Here is a 26,071-nt window from a genome sequence, read left to right on the forward strand (position 1 = left end):
TCCCCCATTGATTAAGCACTGCTTCCAGCCAAGAGTGATACCATAAATCCCCTATAGCTGCAGAAAAGGCTAACATTGTTGTCTTTTTGCAAAAAAAACAGCTAAACATGAGAGGGTTTTGGACAAAGTTTGTGTTCTTCATTCTTTAAGCACCGGTTTGAGCACCGTTTAAGCACCGGCGCCGTTTCAAAAGTACCGGTTTGGTACTGGTATCGGATAAAACCTAAACGATACCCATCCCTAGTAGCCATTTGTTAAAATTGAAAGAGATACAGCACTCAGTAAAAATCTGATTAAATAAACATAGCGAGTACAAAATATACCAGAAAGAGAAGGGTGGAAAGGCAATGAAGAGGTCCTCTCTGCAGCTCAAGTAAATAAAGGCTAAGGCTTCTATTTGAGAATTTACTGTATTTATAGTACGAATGGGTACCAACTACTTGCTGCGATCCATCCACGCCACTCCCTCCACCATTGTTTCTCTGTATTTGTGCCTACTTTCCACAGCTTGAGTAAACACTGTCAACTCTTTCATTAGCCCTCTCACCACAGTCTCTCTTTCACTCCGCGTGGCTTTCATCCCCTCTCACTCTGTCTCTATGCGCCTCTGTTTAAACAGATGAATGTGATTAGAGCCTGTTTAAAATGACATTGGAAGTTTGTGTGTTTAATGAATCAAATAAAAGGCACAGTTATTATGTTTAAAGATAGGCCATGATATGTGCACTGTGCACAGAGACTATACGTGTGACACTCCAGCACCTCTGTTGAGTTTATATGATTGTGCAGGTTTTCAGATAACTGATTCTAATGCCAGAGTTATGGAGTGGTACTTTATACACTGACACTTGCCTTGCTCCAACAAAAAAATTCTGGACTCACAATCTACCCATCAGGTTAGGTACTTCTATAGGTTCGTCTTGTATTTTTTGAAAGTATTCTTCCTAGTCATCCATGTAATATTAATTCAGGTGAATGTAAACTCAAAAATATGAGATTGCAGATACGAATGGCAGAAAAAAGGTTAATTCCATTTAGTTTCATTTTCATAATGAGTTTGCATATTTCAGTTTAGCTTATATTATATGCAGGGCTGCACATAAGTGGTCTGCAGGTGCGCATGCGCTGTCAAAATAAAAGACACGCACCAGATAAGAAGTTGCAACGTGCGTTTGCGTACATAAGATTTTCTGGTGGAGGACAGACATTTGTTTAGATCTCTTAAAGATGTCGAAGAAGCAAGCTCCTTTAAGCAATTACTTTGGTGTTCCTTCACCTCCAAAGAAATGTCAGGAGTCCGAAGCGCAAAAGAAGCGCGTATTCTCTGAAAAGTGGTTGCAGGAGGTGAGCTGGCTTCAAACAAAGGGCAAACGACATATTCTGCAACACATCTCTGTGTGTTCATCATTTACGCAAACGCACGTTGCAACTTCTTATCTGGTGCGTGTCTTTTATTTTGACAGCGCATGCGCACCTGCAGGCCACTTATGTGCACCCCTGATTATATGAACATTTTTAGTTTAGTTTTTGTTAGTTTCAGTGTTTATTTTAGCCTGTTTTAATTGTTATTTTATTTATGGCAATTGCCGGAGGCAAGATTTAGAAAATAGATTTACAATATAAACGGAACTTTTCAAAGCAGTTGACTCAAAGTCTTGTAGCCATACAAACCAACTAAACATTGGACATCAGATAGATGTGCAGATGATGCATGATATTGGGTCCGTCGGTCCATGATCAATTCTGGAAGTCCAAACTTGGTCCATAATTTGGATGTCCAACCAAGACCCAACTTGGATTTCTTTGGGACCTCATGTGGACGTCTGTGACAGGTACAGGAAATTTACATGATTAATAAATGTAATATTTTTTTATTTACAAATATCAACATTGTTGTTATCAACATGGTGATAAACAAACATGATTTATTATGTTTTAGCCTATTAATTTATTCAGTACTTTTTTTTTGTTATTTTACATTTTCCTGTTCATATTTAACTGACTTATTTATTTCAATTAATCAACTTATTTGTTTGTAACCAGGTGAAAATATTAAAAATATTATAAGAATGGTTACACATTGTTGGCATTCCATTCCAAGACGTACAATGTGTTTAATACGTTTAAACGAGCATTTGCATTATTTATTTTATTTTAGTGAGGTTGGTATCTTGTTTAATTGTGAAGAACGTTGTAGGAGGAAGTAAATGTAGTTGTGATGAGTAGCAGGACTGAGAGTGGTTGCAACAGAAAGTACGAGAAGTTTGTGCAAGTGTGTATGTATGAAGTGAACTATCTGCTTGACAGTCTTTGTCGATGTGACATTTTGCAAACTGCCTGTGAGGAGCTAAGGACATTTCTGCTCCAAATCCAAAGAGCAGCTGCTCTCTCGTGTTTTAGTTCAAGAGCTGGCACTATCTTGGAGATGTCCATTGATCACTCTCAATGAACACTCTCAATAGCCTGTACACGGGGTCTTATGGACGTCAACACCACACATTCAGCAGACGTTGAAAATAAGACGTTGCCTGGGGTCACAAAACCCCTTCAGTGGACCAAAATTTGGATGTCCCAAAATGACTTATAAAAGATGTCACTTCGATGTCACTTTGCATTGTAGGAAGCATAAAAACATCCAGTAAAAGCATAAGCAACCAAAAAAGGCAGTTTGTCACAACACATTTTACCAAATTCAGAAATACCAAAACTAAGGCTATTTTTTCCATAAGTTCACAAAATCCTTTCAGGTATGGCTATCGCTCCACAACAAAAAAGTTTTAGTTTTTTTTTTTAAAGATTAAATTTCTAATTGTACTTAACAACAATATAGAACTGAAAAGAATTAAGTGTTGCTAAGATACAAACAATTTGGTATATAAGTTAAAATCAAGTAGAATCTCCACTGATTTCCTAACACAGTACTTTAAAGCCAGGTGAGCAGCTACTTGCTCTGGCTCATATTGCGTTGGACTGCATGGATCCCACAAGCTCTCTACATTACTTCAGCTTGGCTACTACTAGGTCACATTTAATAACATTCAAATGATTAAAAAAGTACAGTAAGCCCCTTTGTCATACCACACACACACACACACACACACACACAAAAACACATCTGCCCATACCTGCAACCCCCTTTGCACTCATCTGCATATCCCTTGCTCTGCACTATAAATTCCACCAGAATCAGACACTTATGCTTTCATAAATCTCCTCCTTGTCATTTTCAAATTCCAGAGATTTATTCACAGAACAACAGGCCCAAGTTGAGAGAACAGTGAATCGAGAGGACAGTATAGAGTTGTGGGTTGTATTGTTCTGGGATCTTTCCACTGGGCTATGTGCACATAAATATCATTTTTATGTCTTCAGTTAAGTGAAAGTCATTAATTGTGTGTATGGGCAGTATGTCATGTAATCCAATTCTGGGCATTTTACTATGTCAAATTTCCAAAGTGCGCTCAAATGTTGCAGGTAATTTGATTAAAAGATACGCTGACATAGAGAGCTGAGGTACAATGTGACATTACATGTTTTGTTCCAGAGGTTAGAAGTATATTCACCCTATCTTTTTTTTTTTAAATCAGGAACTTCCAAGAGAAAGTGCTGTCGTGTATGCTTCTGCATGTTTAAATGTGTAGCACTAACCAAGATAAAAGGAACCACAAATGGCAAATAAACAAGCTGGAAGAGCATTGGCTATTATGTTAGCCCTCAAAATGCCTATAGGCCAAGCTAAAATGTAGTTAAATACCCACAGTCCTTATCTACTTTTAGCTACTTGTCACAGTATTTTAGTTTGTGACATTTTCCCTTGTAACATCAGCAACCAAATGTTGATGTTACTATTATATTCTGGATTTTTTTTTTAAATAACGTAATTGCTTCACATTATTGTAGACCTCAAAGGGCAAATGTAATTATATCCATTGTCAATTTAAACACTAAGCACTAAATATCAGTTTAATTATCCTACATACAATAAAGCAGTGACATGATATCCATTCCATTTAAAAGAGCATATGAGCTTCCAGTATTATTTCATTAATGTCATTAAGAAGCTTGTCATAATCATGAGCTGAATGCTGATGCAAAGTGTGCTTAACAAGCCAGCAACTTGTGAGAATGTTAACTATGACTTGTTTTACTGTAGGTCATAAAATAGTAATGAAGTTTGCTTATACATTTATACAAAGATAAGTTGTTCTCTTTAATAGAAAAGAAACCACTTTAACAAGCTTACAGAAACCAGCATCAAGACCGGCGTTGGTCAAATTACTTTAAAAAAGTAATTAGTTACTAATTACCGATTACTTCTCCAAGAAAGTGATCCCGTTAATTTACTGATTACTTATTTTCAAAAAGTAATTAGTTACTTTATTACTTTAGTTACTCTATAAAAACATGCTCACACAACCTGAATACGTAATAAAGCAATAGACCTTTCAGCCCAATTCTACTTTTTCTGCATAATTCATCATATAAAATTGAATCACATGAAAAAGCCTCTTTTTAAAACTTGTTTTAAGTTGTTTTTAGTTTTAATCTGTTAATTTCATGCACATTGCATCAAGCAAAAATGAAATTATATGCAACAGTCTTTGACTGGAAGAAGTTTGTTTAACATTTAAACCTATTTTCTGCATATTCCAGCATATAAAATAAAGTATTTTTTGTGTTTACACTCACTCTTTCAAATAGATGCAAGTAAAACACAGCAAAAAATAAATAAAGTCAAAGACCTCAGCAGCACTGAGTCCTGTCGCTCTTAACTCTATCGTCACCTGTTTTGCAGGAGAGGGGCCGTTTGCCCGGTGCTGCAGCGGTCATGTCAGTGGCGGGGATCTGGGGATTTCTCTGTGAATTTCACATTCCCGTGGCAGCGTGCTCGGTGCTTGCTCAGATTTGAAGTTTAATTTTTTGCTATAGAAAGTTTTATTCCCACGCAGAGTGTACAGCAGCCACTAATGTTTTTGTCACTTTTTATGGAATCAAACTCAAAGTAATGTAAGTACTTTCAAATTTTAAACGCTACATGGTCGTACTCTCTCCCGCATATTATCCATTGTTTGTTGCTGCCATGGACATCACAGACTCGTACGTCATTGTCATGTGACACTCTCACAAACAGAATCACAGTTTGGTAGCACAGTGAGAAAGTAACAGTAATCTAATTACTTTTTTGCAATAGTAATTCCTCACCATACTTGTTACAGCCCATCTCTGATCATGACAACACAGTAACCTACATCACAACACTAACCTTCATGCCTGAGAAAATCGTCTAGTGTTTGCTAACTAGCCAGCATGTCACCACCTTGACTGTTGACCGTCCTTCACTGTTTTGACCTGAACATTTTTTTTATTTTTTTTTTGGGGGGGGGGAGGGTATTTTGTCTTATTATCTTGCTTTTGTGTTTGTTTCACTGCCATGAGGCCGTGTCTCAGCAGATACCACATTTTGCTGTTATTCTGGATACTTTGAAGAACCGTGACCAAAAACCCACCAAACACATTCATCTGAATGAAATCAAAGTGGTAAATACTTGAAGTGTGTGCTTACATTACATCTCTTTTCTGTTTGTTTTTTTTAAATATTTGTTAATTAGTATTTTTCTTTCACTTTCGCTCCTTTTCTTTGGTCACTTTTGTCAGAGGTGTTAGGCAGACAAAGGACGACGAAGCTGCCAGCTCACTACTACTTCAAAGGTCTTTCCACTTAACTAAACTGCATATGTATTTCTTTCTCTCTCCTTCTCTTTCTGTCTCTCTCTCACTGTAGGCGAGGACTGTGATTCATGTACTTCTTGTGAAGACCACCATTAGGTTCTTGCAATACAGCTTTTATCTCCATCCCTGGGACTAATATCACTTACATTTTCTTTTTCTGGCTGCTTTTACACCTCATGTTCTTTCTCCTTCTATCCTTTCTGACTTAGCTCCCTCACTTTTCTCTTGCTGGCATGGCTGCTCGGTTTTCCCCATCATGTTTTCACAGGAAATCATAATTGGTTAAAACTCCAAGTCTAACTGTTGGCAAACAGAATGTGTATATTTAGTATTTTTGTTTATATATATTTATATATATTATATATATATAATTTCTTTTTCAAGTTTTCTTAATAATGAACCAAAGAAAGCAACGGTTCTGGCTTATATAAAGATAACTTTCCTTTTTTCTAAAAAGCCCATTTGGTTTTTCCCAATATTCAGTCTAAGGTTAGTTTTGTCACCTGTGATGACTTAGAGATCTCAGGCTTATAGATTCCTAATTCTCATTTCCAAAATAAAACAAATCCTGCGTCATCATCATTTCATTAGAATGATTATCACGATCATCAGATCATGATTATCATTGTAATCAAAATCATTCCAAGTCTCATCATCATCATCCCTAACATTTTTACACTCATCACAATCAATACCACCACTCTTGTATAATTTTAATCATCCAATCAAATGCCATCATTATAATCTTCATAACAATTAGTGTCAACATCATGGAAATTTTGCTTCTATTTGGATAAAATACTGTCTGTCATTATCATCTGAGTCATCATCAGCAATAATAAAGCTATTAATTGTTTTAAATGATATATATAGTTCTTACATACACATTTAAAACAGTATAAGAAAACTGAGCTGGAAATAATAAGGAAACCCTTTTTTTTTTTTTAAGGGCAAATCAATACAATGCCTTAAAGCACTGGGGGTAAAACTTTAAATACATGAAAAAAGAAGATATAGAGCTTGAATAACATTAAGGCGGTATATACATTTTTTTTTTTTTTGCACATGTGGACGCACACACACACACACACACACTCTTTATTAGCTGCTCCTTAGATGGCTACTTCCTCACTTCTATTTTCTACTTGAATACTAGGAAGAGAAACAAGAGATCATCTCACCTTTACTGCTGTTTTTATCCTGTTGTAGGGGGTTTCAGGTGGAGCATACTGTACCAAGATAACATTTCATAGGCCCCTTGGTATTAGTCAGCGCTCCATCGGTGTTCTAGAGTTCTAGCAGCTTTAGAGAAACAATGGCTAGTTGGCATTTGACGTAGCACCATGATCAGTTGGTGTGTGTCATACGTTTCAATGTGAAGATGCAGGGTTTAACTTAGATACTGAGTGCAAACGGGTGGAAAGCTAATGTCATGGTATGCTATGTTTTGCACGGATGGAAGAGTAGTTCTCCCGCTTATGCACTTTTATTTTTGCTCTACTCTGTTTAACTTTGTTGGCGATGCCCAAGGCAGCAAAGTTGAGAGAAAATGCAAGCAATGCACTGGTGAGTCTACACTGGTCCATATTTCCACAGCTGCAGCTAGGTTTAATAAAGCCAGTGCTTCACTGTTAGTCAATTTCTCTGTGTTTGTTGTTGTTGTTTACAGAATATTTATGTGGACTTAATCCTGGTGACAAAGTCTTAGCTCTTTGTCCCCTTGTAAGTTTATCTTCCTGGGCCAAGTTTTTGATCCGTATACAGCTGTCAAACATGTTTGGATCAGCGTTATTATATTTCAACTTGTGGTTGTTGGAAACCGATGAAGCTTTTTTCATGTTAATTTAATAAAACTCTATTATGATCAGTTTTCTTGGTGCACCTTTTGCTTTTCCCCAAGAGGAAACAGTTGTGAGACCTGTCTTGGTGGCTGGTAATGAGCCATGTTAAACATACTCCTACCAACAGATTTCAAAACTGGGTTGGCGTCAATGGTACTGCTCTCAAATAGCTTTCATACTTTCATATATACACAGATACTCAGAATTCATATTAACCAATGTACAGTGGCTTGCAAAAGTATTCGGCGCCCTTGAACTTTTCCACATTTTTTCACATTACAGCCACAAACATGAATCACTCTTATTGGAATTCCACGTGAAAGACCAACACAAAGTGGTGTACACGTGAGAAGTGGAACGAAAATCATTCATGATTCCAAACATTTTTCACAAATAAATAACTGAAAACTGGGGTGTGCGTAATTATTCAGCCCCCTGAGTCAATACTTTGTAGAGACACCTTTTGCTGCAATTACAGCTGCCAGTCTTTTGGGGTCTGTCTCTACCAGCTTTGCACATCTAGCGACTGAAATCTTTGCCCATTCTTCTTTGCAAAACAGCTCCAGCTCAGTCAGATTAGATGGACAGCGTTTGTGAACAGCAGTTTTCAGATCTTGACACAGATTCTCGACATGGATATGTTTTGTTTTAAACCATCCCATTGTTGCCCTGGCTTTATGTTTAGGATCGTTGTCCTGCTGGAAGGTGAACATCCGCCCCAGTCTCAAGTCTTTTGCAGACTCCTAGAGGTTTTATTCCAAGATCGCCCTGTATTTGGCTCCATCCATCTTCCCATCAACTCTGACCAGCTTCCCTGTCCCTGCTGAAGAGAAGCACCCCCAGAGCGTGATGCTGCCACCATCATATTTGACAGTGGGGATGGTGTGTTCAGAGTGATGTGCAGTGTTAGTTTTCTGCCACACATAGCGTTTTGCATTTTGGCCAAAAAGTTCAATTTTGGTCTCATCTGACCAGAGCACCTTCTTCCACATGTTTGCTGTGTCCCCCACATGGCTTGTGGCAAACTGCAAACAGGACTTCTTATGGTTTTCTGTTAACAATGGCTTTCTTCTTGCCACTCTTCCATAAAGGCCAACTTTGTGCAGTGCACGACTAATAGTTGTCCTATGGACAGATTCCCACACCTGAGCTGTAGATCTCTGCAGCTCGTCCAGAGTCACCATGGGCCTCTTGGCTGCATTTCTGATCAACGCTCTCCTTGTTCGGCCTGTGAGTTTAGGTGGATGGCCTTGTCTTGGTAGGTTTACAGTTGTGCCATACTCCTTCCATTTCTGAATGATCGCTTGAACAGTGCTCCGTGGGATGTTCAAGGCTTGGGAAATCTTTTTGTAGCCTAAGCCTGCTTTAAATTTCTCAATAACTTCATCCCTGACCTGTCTGGTGTGTTCTTTGGACTTCGTGGTGTTGTTGCTCCCAATATTCTCTTAGACAACCTCTGAGGCCCTCACAGAGCAGCTATATTTGTACTGACATTAGATTTAGTCATTAGCACTCATCAGGCAATGTCTATGGGCAACTGACTGCACTCAGACCAAAGGGGGCTGAATAATTATGCACACGCCACTTTTCTGTTATTTATTTGTAAAAAATGTTTGGAACCATGTATGATTTTCATTCCACTTCTCACGTGTGCACCACTTTGTGTTGGTCTTTCACGTGGAATTCCAATAAAATTGATTCATGTTTGTGGCTCATTTTAAAACCAGAGGTGACTGTGCTCTTGAGGTTATGGTGCTCAAACTTTGGAACACCCTTCCTCAAGCCTATCTGGTTGGCTGATTCTGTGATTTGTTTTAAACAGCTACTGAAAACACACTTTTATAGGTTAGTTTTCCATTAACCTTTTCCCCTTTATTTTGAGCCATACTTTACAACTATTTACAAGTATGGATGTGTTGATGTTCAAATGAATGTCTGCATGTTTCTGTGTCTGTACGTTTAAACATGTGTACTTATCTGTAGATATAATGATATTTATGCCTTAGCTGCTGAGGCCCATCTCCACAGCACTTGTAACTGCTGGAGAATGTTACAAAGAACCTAGAAGCTTCTTTAATAGGAGAAGAGTTTCAAAACAACAAAAAAATTATTATGTCCTCATTAACCCAGCTCCAGGCGGACCTCTACAGAGAGGAGACACACTTGAAGAAATTATTTTTCCTCCTCTTCCCCTTCTTGTCAGTTTCAGACTCTGTGGTGTCTCAAAATCACAAGGACATCAAAAATACGAATGACCTTAACAATTCAGACACCAGTGGAGCTGAGTGTTTCTTTGCAGGTGTGATGGTAATGAACTTTGTATGCTCTTCATCCATCTTGCTGAAACACACATGCACACACCACATCCATTTCTCCTGATTACTGCCCCCCTTCACTCCCTCACGATGGCACTGAGCCGTGGAAATGTCAGGGGTCAGGTTTACATTGACGCTAAAGCGCTGGTCACCCTGGGCCACAGTAAAGGTCAGCACCATGGTGACAGCTGGTTGATATCGTTGTTGGGAAGTTAGTCATGAGTCACCGCTCCAAATCCTCCATGTGGCATTAACATCATTCTCTGATTTCTCGCTTTCTCTGTCTTGTTTTATTTTCAGATGCCATCTTGACAGATCTGCCTGGTGGAGGGTGTGATGGAAAGGTCAGTGCTTATAGTTAACACAATATTTTTATTTTCTTTTACTTGTTTGGTGAATAATGCAGTGTGAAAACAAATGCATATATTTAATGGCACCATATTACTTATTCATAACTTTAAATTATAGAAACAGCACCTGGAATGTGAGTAAATCTTGATTTTATATAATGAAACTGCAACTTGGTTCTAAATAAGCTAATGGCATTATCAGCCTACATATATGCATTGATTAGGAATAGTTACACCTAATAAACGGTGGCTTGACAGTTTTGTTTTGAGTGATGCAGAGTTCATGTCATATTGAATTTCCTGTAAATACAAGCTGTCATCTGGGCAAAAACCTTCACGTCACTCTGCTAGGGGTAATTACCAGCATGAAATAGGCTTTTATTTATAGGCCATCATGTCTTAGACTTGAACCTGTGAATCAAATGTATGACACACAAAACACATGTTACTAATGCTGACAGGAGATCAAAAAATGATAAACTTTAAAAATAAATATACTTAAACAAGATTTCAGGTTGTACCAAATGGGTTTGACTCTTAACACCCTCCAGGTCACCAGTGATCCATTTAGGGTTGGATTTTGTTTTGTTTGAGGCAGACAACTACACCCACACCACATGTATGCTATCGCTATTTATTGTGGTTTAACCTGTCAAGAACAAAAACGTACAGAAAGTTCTGCATCAAGCCTTGTAATCATAGCTTATCTACTTTTGTTAAACCTGGGTTGACAGCTTGGTGGTGTGATGGTTAGTGCTGTTGCCTTACAGCAAGAAGGGGCCTGGGTTCAAATCCACAATCTGGCAGGTTTGCAGTGTGTAATTAGAGTTAGATTAATTGGTGATTCTAAATTATCCATGAATGTAAGTGCAAATGGTTGTTTGTCTCTATGAAATCATCAACCTCCAAATTGGTTCATTAAGCAAGACTAGCAGTAATTGCCTTGATTAACAAATTAGTTGTTCAAACAACAAGATTTCATTGTGTTTTCCTAAGTTTTTAACTTGTGTAGAATGAATTAAAACAAATTTCACTTTACATACTTCAATAAATCACTTCAAGTCAATGTAAGTATACTACGTTGATCCAACGTAATCTGATTACATTAAGCCACCAAATGACAAATGTGTTGGTTTGACATGGTCAAAAATGGGTTATTGTACTTGGTTAAATCACGTGGAAAAAGGTGCCATGATTAAATTGTGTTCATCCAAAAACAGGTTTTTTTTGAGTGTGCAAGATGTTGTGTTTCTATTGAAGGCTTTTCCATTGGGTATTCCAAACAAGAATAAATTTAATAATAAAAAGGGGTAAACTTAAAACCAAAATCCTAAACTCAGTCCTAAACCTTGTTGGGTCAACCTAGGATCCTGGTAGATGTTAGGGGGCTGACGCAAAATGAAACCTGCTTCCAAAAACATCCCTGATGGAATCACTGAACAACCCACAAAAAGAGAAAGAAGCTTTTACTTTCTAATCCATTCCAACATTTAATCTGCTCTTAATTCCTTCCTAGTAGTGCTCGACTTCCTGTTTTATCATTGTCTGATCAGTGTCATTATATTTATAGCTACCCGATTAATCATTTACCATTGGTCTGAACATCAAAGCAGGTAAGGGGGAAACTGCAGGGCAAGAAACTGAGCTCAGCAAAATCTTGCTTTATTATATTTCTACTTAGCTGCCACTTCTTTTCTCTGCTTCTTTTTGTTTCTTACACAAAATATCAAGTGAGAAAATCTATTAAAACCACATTTTCAGTGCACAATAACAAAACACATAAAAGAAAGACACTCCAGGCTTCACTGTGATGCCCTTACTTTGGAAACGATGTGGAAAGCACTTTACATGCAACCCATACAGAGTTTATTTAAAGAGCCTCTGTGTTCTTCCCAGTCTTCTCTCTGTTCTCTACCCTTTACTGATTCCCCAGACCTCGTGTTGCCCCCCCTCACCCCCTTCTTTTACTGGCAGGGTAAATGTATACACTCTCTGCACCACAGGGGTTCTAATCTATGTGTGTGTGCTGGAGAAAAGAAGGACGTGTTAGACAGCGAACGTATGTAGCAACACCAGAGCAACAACCTCTCGTCAGTGTTGCACACTCTGACACGTACGGGTTAATGTGGCCACCAGCCGTGTGGCGTGGTTGGCTGGCTCACCTTCCATCTTGCCCAGCCAAGCTCCATGCTGGGCACGACACGCCCGCCTGACAGTATGCATCCGCCAGGCCATGACAGCTCGCATATGGAAATCTTCTGCCACCGGTGGAGAGGGAGAGCCAGGGAGGGCAGTGGGGCCAGTTAGAGAGCTACGCTGAAAGAAACAAATACATGTCGTACATCAGAGGATGGGATCCAAAGCGTGGCAAAAAAAAGGGCAAAATATATGTTTTATGGCGGTCATTGGAAAGAATATTTTTGGCGGTAGGAGTGTGCACCGAGCATTCAGGCTGGGATGAGTGAAAACACAGATTACTTTTCTAAAAACAATTTTCAGATCTATACACAAGTAAAAGAAGACACAGTTAGAAAAGAATTGTAATCAACATTCCTTTTTTAAGTAATAACAGACAACATTACTAGTTACTAGTGGTACAACCATAGTCCAGGAGTGAGTAATTAAGTAGTTCAGTAGTGGGTGGGGGGGTCTTAAGTCACAGTTTCTGATGGCCTGAGGGTAAAAGCTCCAGCTCATTCTTTCTGTCTTGGCAGCCAGCAGACGGTGATATCTCCCTGATGGCAGACAGAGAACAGACTGTTGTTGGGGTGCGTGGAATCCCCTGGAAGCCTCCTGGCTCTAGATCGGCATTGTTTGTAAATGTCCTGCTGATTGGGAAGGTTGGACTTTGGTCTCATCGGCTGCATGTCCCCATCCAGGTGGTGATACTCCCACACTATGGTGCAAGTGTAGAAGTTCATGAGCACCCTGAGTTTAAAGTCTTTAATTGTCTGAAATGGTATAAGCAATGATGTGCTTTCTTCACCAGGGTGTTAAAGTGGCACAACCATGGTGACTGCTTTAAATAACTATAAAATGTGATAGTTTTACTACTCTTTACATTCTTAACCACCAATTTGGTTTGCAGCATCGGATTTGGTGTTGCCACTCTGCATTTCCAACTTCAATGAGTCAAATGAATCCCCAGCTTCCTAATTGTACACCTCCATTATGAGAAATATTTTGGCCTACATTAAATAGTAGCTCAACTGGTAATCAAAACAGATCAAATGGTATTATGGCATAACATTTACCCAATTCTTTAACTTGTTCACCAGGTCATGGATGAACCTCTTAGGGGTAGGGTTAGATTACAGTTTAGCCAACTGCTTAACAAACTTTTCAGTTTCAGACACTGGAAGCTATTACCTTTCAAATCAAGACTTGGATTAATTTTTGCCTGACAGTTTTGCACTTATAATGTTTTATGTGGGCATGCCAAATAGGTGGAAAGCTTTTGAATGCATCCATTTGAAAAACACTTTAGTAAACCTAACAGGGCCAAATGCAGAGAGGGAGACATATAGCTAGATAAAGAGGTGAGTGGCATGCAGTAGTGTGTGTGTGTAGTGAGCGTAGCCATCTGCTGTTCATCATCACTTCTCCAAGTCTCAATCTTGCTCTCATCTCTAGCATTTGGAGGCACTGAGGTTTCTGATGCCAGCAAAGGTCAGAGCTGGTGATTTATTGGTCCTCTTGCGGGAGGCCGTCTGTGGACCTGAGATACCTGCTGTGCCCCTGGATCAAAGCCAGCATCCCTGACACCAGTGACATGCTGCCAACACAAGAAAAGCTTGCATTGGACACATTTCACATTGCTGTATACATATATATGTTCCAGCTGAATTCATTCAGCAATGGCAGATGACCTGACATCACTGTGAGTATAATAGTTATATCAGTTGACTGTTGTGGAGAAAGTCAGCCACTTATACACACAGAATGTGATTTTACATTAAATATTTTAAGCTTTTAGCTATTTTCCAGCTGAATAGCGGGTATCATAGATAGTAAATAAAAGCTGTACTGTTGTTTTTTGTACAACCTGGCTGTAATTGATCGCATTCATGAATCTGGATAAGATGTATGGACACAATGGTTCACACACAAAACAGGTTGTCCTAGTTTCATAAGTCTGGATAGGATATTAACATGCGCAACCACAAAAACAGAATATTACAAAAATCCAAATCTGTTAAAGATGTCCATATCACCACATCTGCTATATGCCCAAAAATGTGTTCTGGCAATCATTTTCATGTGCTACTATGATCATTTGAAATTGAATCATTAAATGCAGCAGTTGATTTACCTGCCAGCATCTATGCAGTGTGTTGGCTCACATGACTTTTTTATTTATTTTATTTTTACCTCTCGCATTGAAGCTACCCATAAAAATGCCCTGTCCTTGTCATGGCACCACTGTAGCACACATCATCCACAGAAAACATGGTTGAGTTTACTTAATGAGGTGCAATGAGGTGCACAGTAAGTCCTCAGGTCACTGTGATGGATGTATCATTAATGCGTTTAAAAAAAAACCTCCCTGAACCTCTCAGCTTCAGCATCACCTCTGGGCTAAACTCTTGGTTGTCAATACAGTTTCTTTATGGCATGTTTTGAAAAAGAAAATCAAAGAAATGTACCGTACTTCTATTTAGGTTCTCTTTTTCACATCAACTTAATGAGGAAATTATTTGTTTGATTTCAGTTGCAGACAGTGCTGTTTGGTCTACTAGATTTCAAATTTACTGCCTTTCTAAAGTCCAACAGGATTCTACTGCTATGGTTGCAAAATAAATTAAAAAAAACCTCCTGGGAAAGCAACCATTTCCCTCTCGTGTTCTGTGACCTTAGCAAACACTGTTCTGGTTCATGTTGTCTTTAACAAGTTCAACTCTTCTTAAAGACAACATGATATTCATTTACACTCAATATTACAGTCCACATTAGAGTTAATAAAGATGACTAATTAAGGTATCCTTTAGAGTGGGCCTACCTCATGACTCATGTCTGGTCAGAATGCCAACATGGCAAAGGATGAAACTTGAGGCTTCACAATGAGACTTCAGGTTCAGGCGATGGCACAGGAGTTTTGTTTGTTCAAATACTACCATTTTACAAAAAGTTTGTGGTAATGGTAAATGGACTTATTCTTATATAGTGCTTTTCTACTCTCCCGGAGTACTCAAAGCGCTCTATACAACACATTCACCCAGTCACACCCATTCTCACAAGCACTATATATATATATAGTGCTTGTGAGAATGGGTATAGATAAATTATATATACTTTATCTATACTTAGTGCTATCTAACTACATTCACACACATTCATACTCCGATGGACGCATCGGAGAGCAACTTGGGGTTAGTATCTTGCCCAAGGATACTTGGCATGCAGACTGGAAGAGCCTGGGATCGAACCTCCAACCTTCTGATCAGTAGGTGACCTGCTCTACCTCCTGAGCTACAGCCACCCTGTGTTTCTCATCTTCCTCTTGACAGTACCCCATTGGGTTATCTGTAGGGTTTAGGTCAGCCGAGTTGGTTGACCAGTCAAGCACATGATCAGGAAACCATTTGGCAGTAATTTTGGCAGTTTGGGCAGGTGTCACTCAGCAGGAATCTTGATGCGGTCTTGATGCAATCTCCAGGTACATTGTTGTGTTGACTTTGGACACAGTGGACAAACTGGAAAATCCACAGTATGCTTTCAATACTTTACATTCTGTGTCTTTTCCTTCTTGCTTCAGACTCTTGCTTCAGAACCTTGAATTCCAAATGAAATTTAAATTTGTCTTTCATCTGAAAATAAGACTTTGGACCACTGAGCAACACTCTACTTCTCTGTGATCGTGGTTCAAGAGTTGGCAGTTCGTCTTGTATTCGGAAGGTTGCTGGTTCGAGCCCCGGCTCCGACAGTCTTGGTCGTTGTGTCCTTGGGCAAGACACTTCAACCGTTGCCTACTGGTGGTGGTCAGAGCACCTGGTGGCACCAGTTTCCGGCAGCTTCGCCTCTGTCAGTGCGCCCCACTGACAGAGATGAGGTTGCCAGCTACAATGTAGCTTGCCATCACCGGTGTGTGGATGACTGAATGTAGTGTAAAGTGCTTTGGGGTCCTTAGGGACTAAGTAAAGTGCTGTACAAATACAGACCATTTACCATTTTGCTCCTTGTGACATCTGTGGTAGTTTGGTATTAAATGGTAAATAAAAGAGCCTTTCTGCTCTGAGCCGTCAACGTGCTTTAAACAACTTGCCTCATTCACCCATTCATATAAGCACATTTTTCGATACGCTTTTTATGTAAGTGCTAGAGAGCAACTTTAGTATCTTGCCCAAGAATGTTTGGCATGTAGACTGGAGAAGACAAGGACTGAACCACCAACCTTTGGATTAGTAGGTGACATGTAGCACCACCTGAGCTACTGTGATGTATTGCTATTTTTCGTCCCTCTCTGCCCAAGTCAGGAGTGGGTAATTTGCATGCCTGCTGCTTTCTTTGGATGTGGTAGCACTTTCTTAGGCTCCTGCTCTGCAATCAAGCCCTGAGTGGTTCGATACTGTTGACCATAATATCTTATTAGAACAATTAGAGCTCACTGTAGGTATTACAGGTACTGCGCTGCAGTGGTTTGTATCATATCTGTCTAATAGACTCCAATTTGTACATGTAAATGGAGAGTCCTCTTCACACACTATGGTCAATTATGGTGTTCCACAGGGTTCAGTGCTAGGACCAATTCTGTTTACATTATACATGCTTCCCTTAGGCAGCATCATTAGAAGACATAGTATACATTTTCACTGCTATGCAGATGACACCCAGCTCTATCTGTCCATGAAGCCAGGTAACACACACCAATTAGTTAAACTGCAGGAATGTCTTAAAGACATAAAGACCTGGATGGCCGCTAACTTTCTGCTTCTTAATTCAGATAAAACTGAGGTTATTGTACTCGGCCCTGAAAAGCTTAGAAATATGGTATCTAACCAGATTCTTACTCTGGATGGCATTACCTTGGCCTCCAGTAAAACTGTGAGGAACCTTGGAGTCATTTTTGACCAGGACATGTCCTTCAACGCACATATTAAACAAATATGTAAGACTGCGTTCTTCCATTTGCGCAACATCTCTAAAGTTAGAAATATCTTGTCTCAGAGTGACGCTGAAAAACTAGTTCATGCATTTATTACTTCTAGGCTGGATGACTGTAATTCATTATTATCAGGATGTCCAAAAAACTCCCTGAAAAGCCTTCAGCTAATCCAAAATGCTGCAGCAAGAGTCCTGACAGGGACTAGAAAGAGAGAGCATATTTCTCCTGTTTTGGCTTCCCTTCATTGGCTTCCTGTTAAATCCAGAATTGAATTCAAAATCCTGCTCCTCACATACAAGGTCTTAAATAATCAGGCCCCATCTTATCTTAACGACCTTGTAGTACCATATCACCCTATTAGAGCACTTCGCTCTCGCTCTGCAGGCCTACTTGTTGTTCCTAGAGTATTTAAAAGTAGAATGGGAGGGAGAGCCTTCAGTTTTCAGGCCCCTCTTCTGTGGAACCAGCTTCCAGTTTGGATTCGGGAGACAGACACTATCTCTACTTTTAAGATTAGGCTTAAAACTTTCCGTTTTGGTAAAGCATATAGTTAGGGCTGGACCAGGTGACCCTGAATCCTCCCTTAGTTATGCTGCAATAGGCGTAGGCTGCCGGGGGATTCCCACGATGCATTGAGTTTTTCCTTTCCAGTCACCTTTCTCACTCAGTATGTGTTAATAGACTTCTCTGCACTGAATGATACTTGTTATTAATCTCTGTCTCTCTTCCACAGCATGTCTTTATCCTGTCTTCCTTCTTTCATCCCAACCGGTCACAGCAGGTGGCCGCCCCTCCCTGAGCCTGGTTCGGCCAGAGGTTTCTTCCTGTTAAAAGGGAGTTTTTCCTTTCCACTGTCGTCAAAGTGTTTGCTCATAGGGGTCATATGATTGTTGTGTTTTTGTCTGTATCTGTTATTGTAGGATCTACTGTACAATAGAAATGCCTTGAGGCGACTTTTGTCGTGATTTGGCGCTATATAAATAAAATTGAATTGAATTGAATTGAATTGAATTGAATTGAATTGAATTGAATTGAATTGATTCCCCATTTTCTGTAGTCACCATGATATGCACATAAAGAGCCATATTACAAATGCATTAGTTGTAGCCCCTTTCCTGAAGCTGCTGTGTACATAGTGGCTGTTGATGCACTGACATCAGCCTCAGTCCACTGCTTGGAAGGCTCTCCCAAGTTCTTGAATCATCTTTTCCATAGAATCCTGGTTATACCTGCTGCTTGTGCATCTTTTCCTATTAAGCTTTCCCCTTCCGGTCAACTTTCAATACAGCACTCTTTGATACAGCCTTTTTGACAATGACACTACTACTACAGTCTGTAATCAACAACAACAGGCCCAAACATTGTAACTGCTTTGTCCATAGAACTGTAAAATCATGTTGATCTAATAGTAATTTATGGGCCACTTCTTAAAAGGCCTGTGTATAATATACACATAATGGAGAGAAAGCAGTGAAAATGCTTTAAATAATGTACATAGCTTTTAATTTCCACCTTCAAATATATGGTATACAAGACATTGAATCCAATTCCTTTGTGCTTTATTGGAAAAATGCAGAAAAGAGACTCTGCATGAATAAATTCCCGAAACTGTGCTTCCATGTGGTGCCACAGTTTAATCTTAACTGGCTGTTAAGTTTAAAGCATTTTTATTTTAAGCCTCCTGAAAATATAAATGATAAAAGGAAATTGAAGCCTGTGGCTAATTACTCTTTAATATTTAATTTGGAATAAGGAAATTATTAGGTTCTGGCCTTGTAATGCCAAAACCTCATCAAGAATGGACAGTGCTTCAGTCAAAACCAGAAATGTATGCAAGTGAATAAACTCCTGAAGTCTTCCTACTTGGCCGATCAATAGTATTGATTAACCGCTAATGCCAGAGGGAAATCATTGATTGTCCAGCCTGACATGACAAGGTCTCTTTAAAACACTGTTGAATTGAACTTTTTAAGCAATTTAGGAATTCCAGATGATGTGTGCGTATTGAGGATTTATTGTAAATGTGAAAGCCAAAAATCATTAATGTATGAGTTCCTATTCACTGCTTTATACTCTTTGACTACTTTTGCAATCAGAAATCTCAAAATGCAAACAGCAAAAATGTGTGAGTGTTTCTTTTCAGCCCAACAAAGATAAATGAGTGTTTGTATTGCCTTGTATTTATTTCAGCCTTGTCTTTGGGTTTGTCTCCAGGACATAATTGGTGGAAAATGAGAAACAAAAAAGCGTGAATTCTCATGAGGCCACTACAGTTCGTTCAGTGTGGCCTCTGCAGGCTTTGAGAGTAGATCTACAGCAACTCAATAGCGAAAGTGGATAAGTACTTGTGTATTGGTTACAGTTTTACATGTTGGCCTCATCAGACAGCTATCATATCAATCATAAAGATCTATTTTAAAAAATTGCTTACTTTTAGACTAAGACAGTCTGAATGGAACACAGCATATAGCATGGAGATGATATTGATTATCTTGTGAGAATTAAAACCAGTAGACTGTGTATGCTCTTGTCTCCACAGAAACTGTCCCCAGGGAAGAACCTTTAGAGGAATCAAGTTTCTATGTTTCTACCAGAGGAACCAAGGGCTACGTGAGGACCAGAATTCTTTCACCCCCCTCAAAAATGTTATGTTTGGGGTGAAACCACAGGAACTTTTGTGTCAGGACATAAGTACAAAAAGTCATTGCTTTGATAGATAAGTGAAGACTTAGAAGAGCTATAGATTCTCTAAAATGGGTGTATATGGGAGATATTCTATACATGGACACTTTCTGCATGTCCGGAAAACATTTAATCTCAATTGGACATGTATTTAAAATAGAATGCCGGAGTATATTTTTATATCTCCATTGCATCTTTCTAATGTTTGCTTTTTCTTTATGTCTATTAAAGTTTCACTTTTTTTCAGCACACTAACTCTAAAGCCTTTAGCGTCAGTGCTGATATCCTCTTTCTGGAGTTTTTCTACAATTCGATTTTCCTATGATGACCTTTGAGCTGTGGGACATAGAATTATAAGTGTTACTTAGGAAAAGATTCAGAGTTGGAGCCTATAGATGCCTTGATCTGAAGAAAACCCCTTGACAAAGTGTCAATTCAATAAAATACAGTGATTTCAAGGAGGGCAAATTGATGCATCTCTCAATCTCCTCAATCATTATCTTTCAGAGATATTGAAGGTACAAAATGACATGAGTGGTCCTTGCCTTAAAGCTATTTAATGATAACGCACATTCTGCCTGAAGTGCAGTCATTTAGTTGATGGAATTTAAAAAAAAAGAAAGAGGAAAAACTTGCAGTAAAAGAATCCTTTTTTCCCCACATCTTGGTCTTGCATTGTGGAACCGGCGCAAACCTTGACTGAAGGATATAGCTGTGCCCTGACTAGCACACACAACCTATCTCTGAATTTTAGCAGCATAGAGAGCCTACCTTCAGTTTATATGCTAGAAGCTTGTACAGTTCACCACCAACATTTATTCACAAGTGAAGAACACAAACACTGCTTTTGAATAAGGAGTAATATGTGGAGTGAAACCACCAAGTCTTTGAATAGAAGAAAAAAAAAGTATAAAAAACAGGGTAGGGGTGGGGGGTGGGTACATGTTGATGTCAGTGAATAAAAACAACCCTTGACCTTCTTCAAGATGGTAGTAAAACTTGACAAGAGCTCGGTCTGAACTCTTTTTAAAAGCCTTTAAAGACACTGTTAGCACTGAGCTATTTCAGTCTTTGATAAAAAACAATTTTAAAAACCCTGCTGCTGAATTATAGAGCAACAGTGAAAGAGGCAGTGTGTGACTTACTGGTTTGCTTTGTTTTCTGAATGGCAGAAAAATAAAAACCTGAAAGATCTGAATGACCTCTAGCTTGGTCACTCACGAACTATAGACAAACACGATGGGTCAAAAATGAAAGTTTGATCAAAACCATAAAAGGATGAAAGCATAAAAGTGCTTCAAGGACAGAAACACAGGAACTGGAAGCTGAGAATCAACACCAGCTGCTCAAAAGCAAACATGAGTTACACGTATCTGTACTGATCACATCACTCCAGTATAGAAGGCACTTCTTTGGCTCCCAGTGCAACATAGAGTTAACTTTAAAATACTTTCATTAGTTCTTAAGGCTCTCAGTGGTTTAGCCCCAAGTACATCGCTGATGTGGTTACAGTTTACAAACCAGTCAGACAACACAGGTCATCGGGCGCAGATCTATAAACTGTTCAGAATCACATCCAAGTGTGCTGAAGTTGCTTTCAGATATTGTGGTCTGGTTCTTTGGAACAAACTGTCTCCTGACCTCAGACCAATTATATCTGTGCATACATTTAAAAACAGACTGAAAACCCTTTTATAAACACTTACTACAAAACCTCAGTAAGTGTTTTTGTTTGTTTGTTTGTTTGTTTTCTTTTGTTCTTTCTTCTTTTGCATTGTTTTATTCGATTTTGTGTTTTCACTTTCTTTCGCATTGGAAAGGGGTTTTTATGTTCTTCAGTGTTAAATACGTGCTAAATTTAAAAAAAAAAATACTGTTGTCATTTGCAGATAATGAAATTCTGCATTTTGCTGGTTCTTTATGAAATATGTATAATTTATAAAGTTGCTTTAAAATGTGTTGTACAACAATACAGGTCATTTACTAGTAGATTTTGAATTAAAACAAAAAACCTGGAACAAACACAAAAAAGAAAGTATAATGTCCCTTTCTATTTGTATTTATGGGGGGCAATAATAACAACAGTAAAAGTAATCAAATGACCCCATAGGTGGGTCTCTTTACCAGACAGTTGAGACTTTCCTTTAAAGTAAAACTGATAACTACATGAACAGATTAGAAAAATGACCATGGACTATTTCACTTTTTCCTGTACTTAAAGGCTTTATACGTAACATTCAGTGTTCATCTTTCCCAAGTATATTCAGCACACAGACTGGAGCAGCAAGGGATTGAACCACCAACCTCCTGAGCTCCCAAGTAAAGTTTTAAGCTCTTTTAAAAGTTAGCAGCCGTAACTCTTCCTCAAATGCATGTTAGTGTAGCAGAAACTGCAACAGCAGGTTTTGGGCAGTAGAAATATTTTGCAAAGTTCTGTCAGTGTGTTTCGCTCCTTCGGAGCCATGTGGTTGAGAAAGAGATGAGAGAGATGAGAGTCATGTTTGATGCTGGCAGGTTGACTTCAAAAATGCTTCAAATTGCTGCCAAAACCTTTTAAGAGATATTGGTTTCTCGTTCAATAGAGCGCAGTCTCTCTTACAGACAAGCTGGCAGTATGAGATGCATAGGTCAACGATATATCCAAACAGGGTAAAACGTTCTGGGGTCTTGTATGTCTGTACCGGCATGACACAAAGATCAGTACCCCTATCTGTTGACTGTAGGACATTTCTTTGTGTGGGCTTCTCCTCTCTGTCATTTGATAGTCAGAAGAGTCTTGATATCGATGCCAAGCATTAATTTCATCAAAGAAAGTTCATTGTCCTTATCAGAATTTAGGCTTGTTTTAGCCTCATGCTAGATACGTAGATATGAAAGGACAACTTCTTACCTTTCAAATAAAGTCTCAACATTTTGCCATTGCAGTCTTTTGGCTCAGACAAGACACGAGGAGGACATAGCCTGAACCCTAGATGGATCACCAATGACCAGATAGACAATACGGCGGCTAAATAACAACATACATAGAAAGTCTGAATTCTAAGCTGACAGCATTCAGAACCATTCCAAGCAAATCCATATACATCCATTGTGGAAGTGCTCTTTACAAAAGACATAGGGAAACGTGTGATTCCACTGCCAATCCAGCTTCCCATCCCCCAAATTAGAGGTGCTCTTATTTGACTGTAAAATACTTCTCGGTTTAAAGGTGGCTCACAACCTTACTCTAAACATTAATCGAATAGAGGGCTTTCAAATCTGACATTTTACCGTGGGAAAAGACATACTACTTTGCTGTCATGTGAATGAATGGGAGAGGCATTTAGTGAAAAAGAGGTGGCCTTTTCCCTTTGCCATGTAATTCTGAGGCACTGGGGGGGGGGGGGGTTGCAGCTTTATCAAACTCTCTGAATGGCTAAATGCAATAGTTGAACACTCTGAAAGTGCTCATCATGGCAGTGTGACAGGAAGGGAATAAGGAGACGAGCATGCAGGAAACAAGGGAAAGATGAAATTAATCCTGAGAAGGAACGAGATGACCATATTAAATTCAGGATAATGAAGAGGGGGGAGAAAATCTTTCCTGTTCTTGTTTGTCCCTCCTCCCTCCATTCGACAGATGTCTGTGTGGTTGTTAACATCCCCTCCTCTCCTTTGCCTGATGGGGTGAAAGGGATCCGCTGCTCCCCGGGACAGAGGAGACCTCATTTTTATATGTGAACGGCTGTGAACATCGCTGAATGACACACTACAAAGGTTGGATGTGCTGCTGCCCTTTCTCTCTTAAATGGTACGTTGGCATTTAGCTTCACACGTGTCAGCGGAACACACACCTCTCAAGTATTTGCACCCAAAATGTGTGGACGTGTGTGTGCGGCCACATCAACACAGAGGATTTTTATCAGTTCCCAGAAACAGGAAATAAGAAAGCGAAAGTGTAGGGGGGGAGAGAGAGAGCGAGAGAGAGAGGATGATAAGACAGAGAAGAGCAAGAGAGCAGATTCATATGCACATTACATTTCACAGAAAAGACAATTTACATTTTGAGTCTGTATTATGTTAATTTTGAGTGGCCTCTCCAGATAATTCTATTACACAGATAGCTCTCCCATGTCGTCGAGGGCAGAAACATCATTTTACCTCCGGAACACACACCTGCTGACGAGCGCCTCAACACGATGGAAAACAAGGGCCCAAAGGCAGGTGGGTGTGCAACTGAGCTGTGTTTGTGCATTTTTTGTGGGGGAAAAAGGGATGTGTATTCACCAAGGTCCAGAAAGAGCAACTTATCTAAACGACTTGCGATCCATTGAAATGGTTTATCAGTTTCTTTTTCAGTACAGAACTGCCAGTGAGCGCACTCCACAGTATTACAGTTTATACGAAACCATATCGCCGCTGCAATCCCACAACCAACCAAACCGCTGTAATTCCCCATCATTCCTCTGCTATCTCAGGTCTGTGGACAGACAGCATGCCGCCTTAGATGGCAGTTTCTTTCAGCAACATATGAGCAAACATGACTCCAGTATAAATGTGTTTGGATTTAAATGTGTTGTCTGCTTATTTTGTAAAATACACGGCATATCAAAAGGAAGATTCAATTTCTAAAGCCTAATTTTGTCTTTTAAAGTCATGGACCTAGAGTTTAAAATACTTGGCAGGGAAAACAACATGGTTTTAACAGCTGGTGGGTGGGGTTACTGCGCTCACAGCCATATCTGAGATGACCATATTAGGATGTCCGATCTCTCTGACCTCATACAGAACGAGTATTTAGAGCTGTTTTCATATATACCTGCATCTATGGACTGAAATTATTCATTCAATTATTCCATCTATAACAGCGGTCTCCAACCTTTTTTGCGCCATGGACGGGTTTATGCCCGACAATATTTTCACGGACCAGCCTTTAAGGTGTCGCGGATAAATACAACAAAATAAAACTAGTACTGGTACCGAAAAAAATAAGATTTATTCATAACACACGTGAAAAGACCCAGGAAAACCGAGTTAACGATAAAAACGATAACAAAATAACGCTGAAAACTGATAAAACCCCTGAAAACCATACATTTCACATCTGAGCCTCAACTCTCGCGGACCGGTACCAAACGACTCACGGGTTGGGGACCGCTTCATCCACAAAGGTTTTCATCCACAAATCTACTTGCTAGGTGACAAAAAACTAAGCAATGAATTTATCTCTAATAAATCTTCATTCTGTGGATGAACTCCAGCTCGGTGTAGTTTAAAAGGTCGTCCTTGGCAACCATAGAGTTAAAACCACAGGAAGATGCTGTGATAGATGAGTGCGATCAAAGGGTTGATTGTTTTCATGAAGCTGTTTTTCTGTAATACATTCCTACATTTTATTTTGGAAATACCGTCTAATTTGTGTCCTTCTTACATAGTTTCTTCCTTTTAAAATAAAAACCGGATATACATTTTTCTCAAATATAACTGTCAGGCACCCCGATAATTTCACTGTGTCTCACTGAAAATGAAGCCCAAGCCCTTTGTGTTTCTCTGTGGCCTGTCAGAGGCCACTTTCTCTGGACCCTCCATCTCTCTGAGCAAGTAGGGATCATTAATGAAGTGGCCTTCTCATGGATATTGACTAGCCTGTCAGCTGCCCTGCCACACTCACTAATAGGAGTCATTGGTCTTGGCTTAAGACCTGACAGAAGAGAGACTGAGAACGAAGAAAATGAGTGAGCATGTTCTCTCACTTCAAGGTGGGTTCCAGCTTTAGCAGCCCCCACCCCCTTAAAAAAAGTGCAGACAACTTTGTCCTTTAGACATGAATGCTCAGTGAGAGGTGAAACTTTCTTACAATGCCACGATTGCTTGTAGAATGTAAGCAAAGCCACAGTGGGTGTCGTAGCAGCGCAGCAAGCCAAGGAGAGCTCATTAAAACCGATGTGATGGTAAATTGTCACTCTTTAGAGCCTGAGGGTTCTTCGGGACTTTTTGTGAATTTAAGTAATAATATGTGACATTTTCGAATGAATAAATGACCATGTACCACTGGTTGATATACCAGTGGTT

At 39.3% G+C, this 26,071-nt stretch overlaps 1 protein-coding gene across 6 annotated transcripts in view; it reads left to right on the forward strand.

The window, feature by feature from the left end:
• The window catches only part of LOC146504921 (uncharacterized), a 483,966-nt gene extending 458,833 nt beyond the window's left edge, over nucleotides 1-25,133 (forward strand). For 5 of the 6 annotated variants that reach the window (XR_014877737.1, XR_014877738.1, XM_085183493.1 and 2 more), the window contains one exon: nucleotides 10,187-25,133. Coding sequence is in view for 2 of the 6 variants with exons in the window: in XM_085183494.1 (XP_085039620.1) it covers nucleotides 10,187-10,198 (12 nt within the window). In the remaining 4 variants the exon portion in view is untranslated. The remainder of the gene's footprint in view (nucleotides 1-10,186) is intronic. The other variant, XM_085183495.1, reaches the window with a different exon arrangement.
• The last annotated feature ends 938 nt before the right edge of the window (nucleotides 25,134-26,071 follow it).

Source organism: Neolamprologus multifasciatus, chromosome 13 (assembly GCF_963576455.1).
Source record: "Neolamprologus multifasciatus chromosome 13, fNeoMul1.2, whole genome shotgun sequence".
Taxonomy (NCBI): domain Eukaryota; kingdom Metazoa; phylum Chordata; class Actinopteri; order Cichliformes; family Cichlidae; genus Neolamprologus; species Neolamprologus multifasciatus.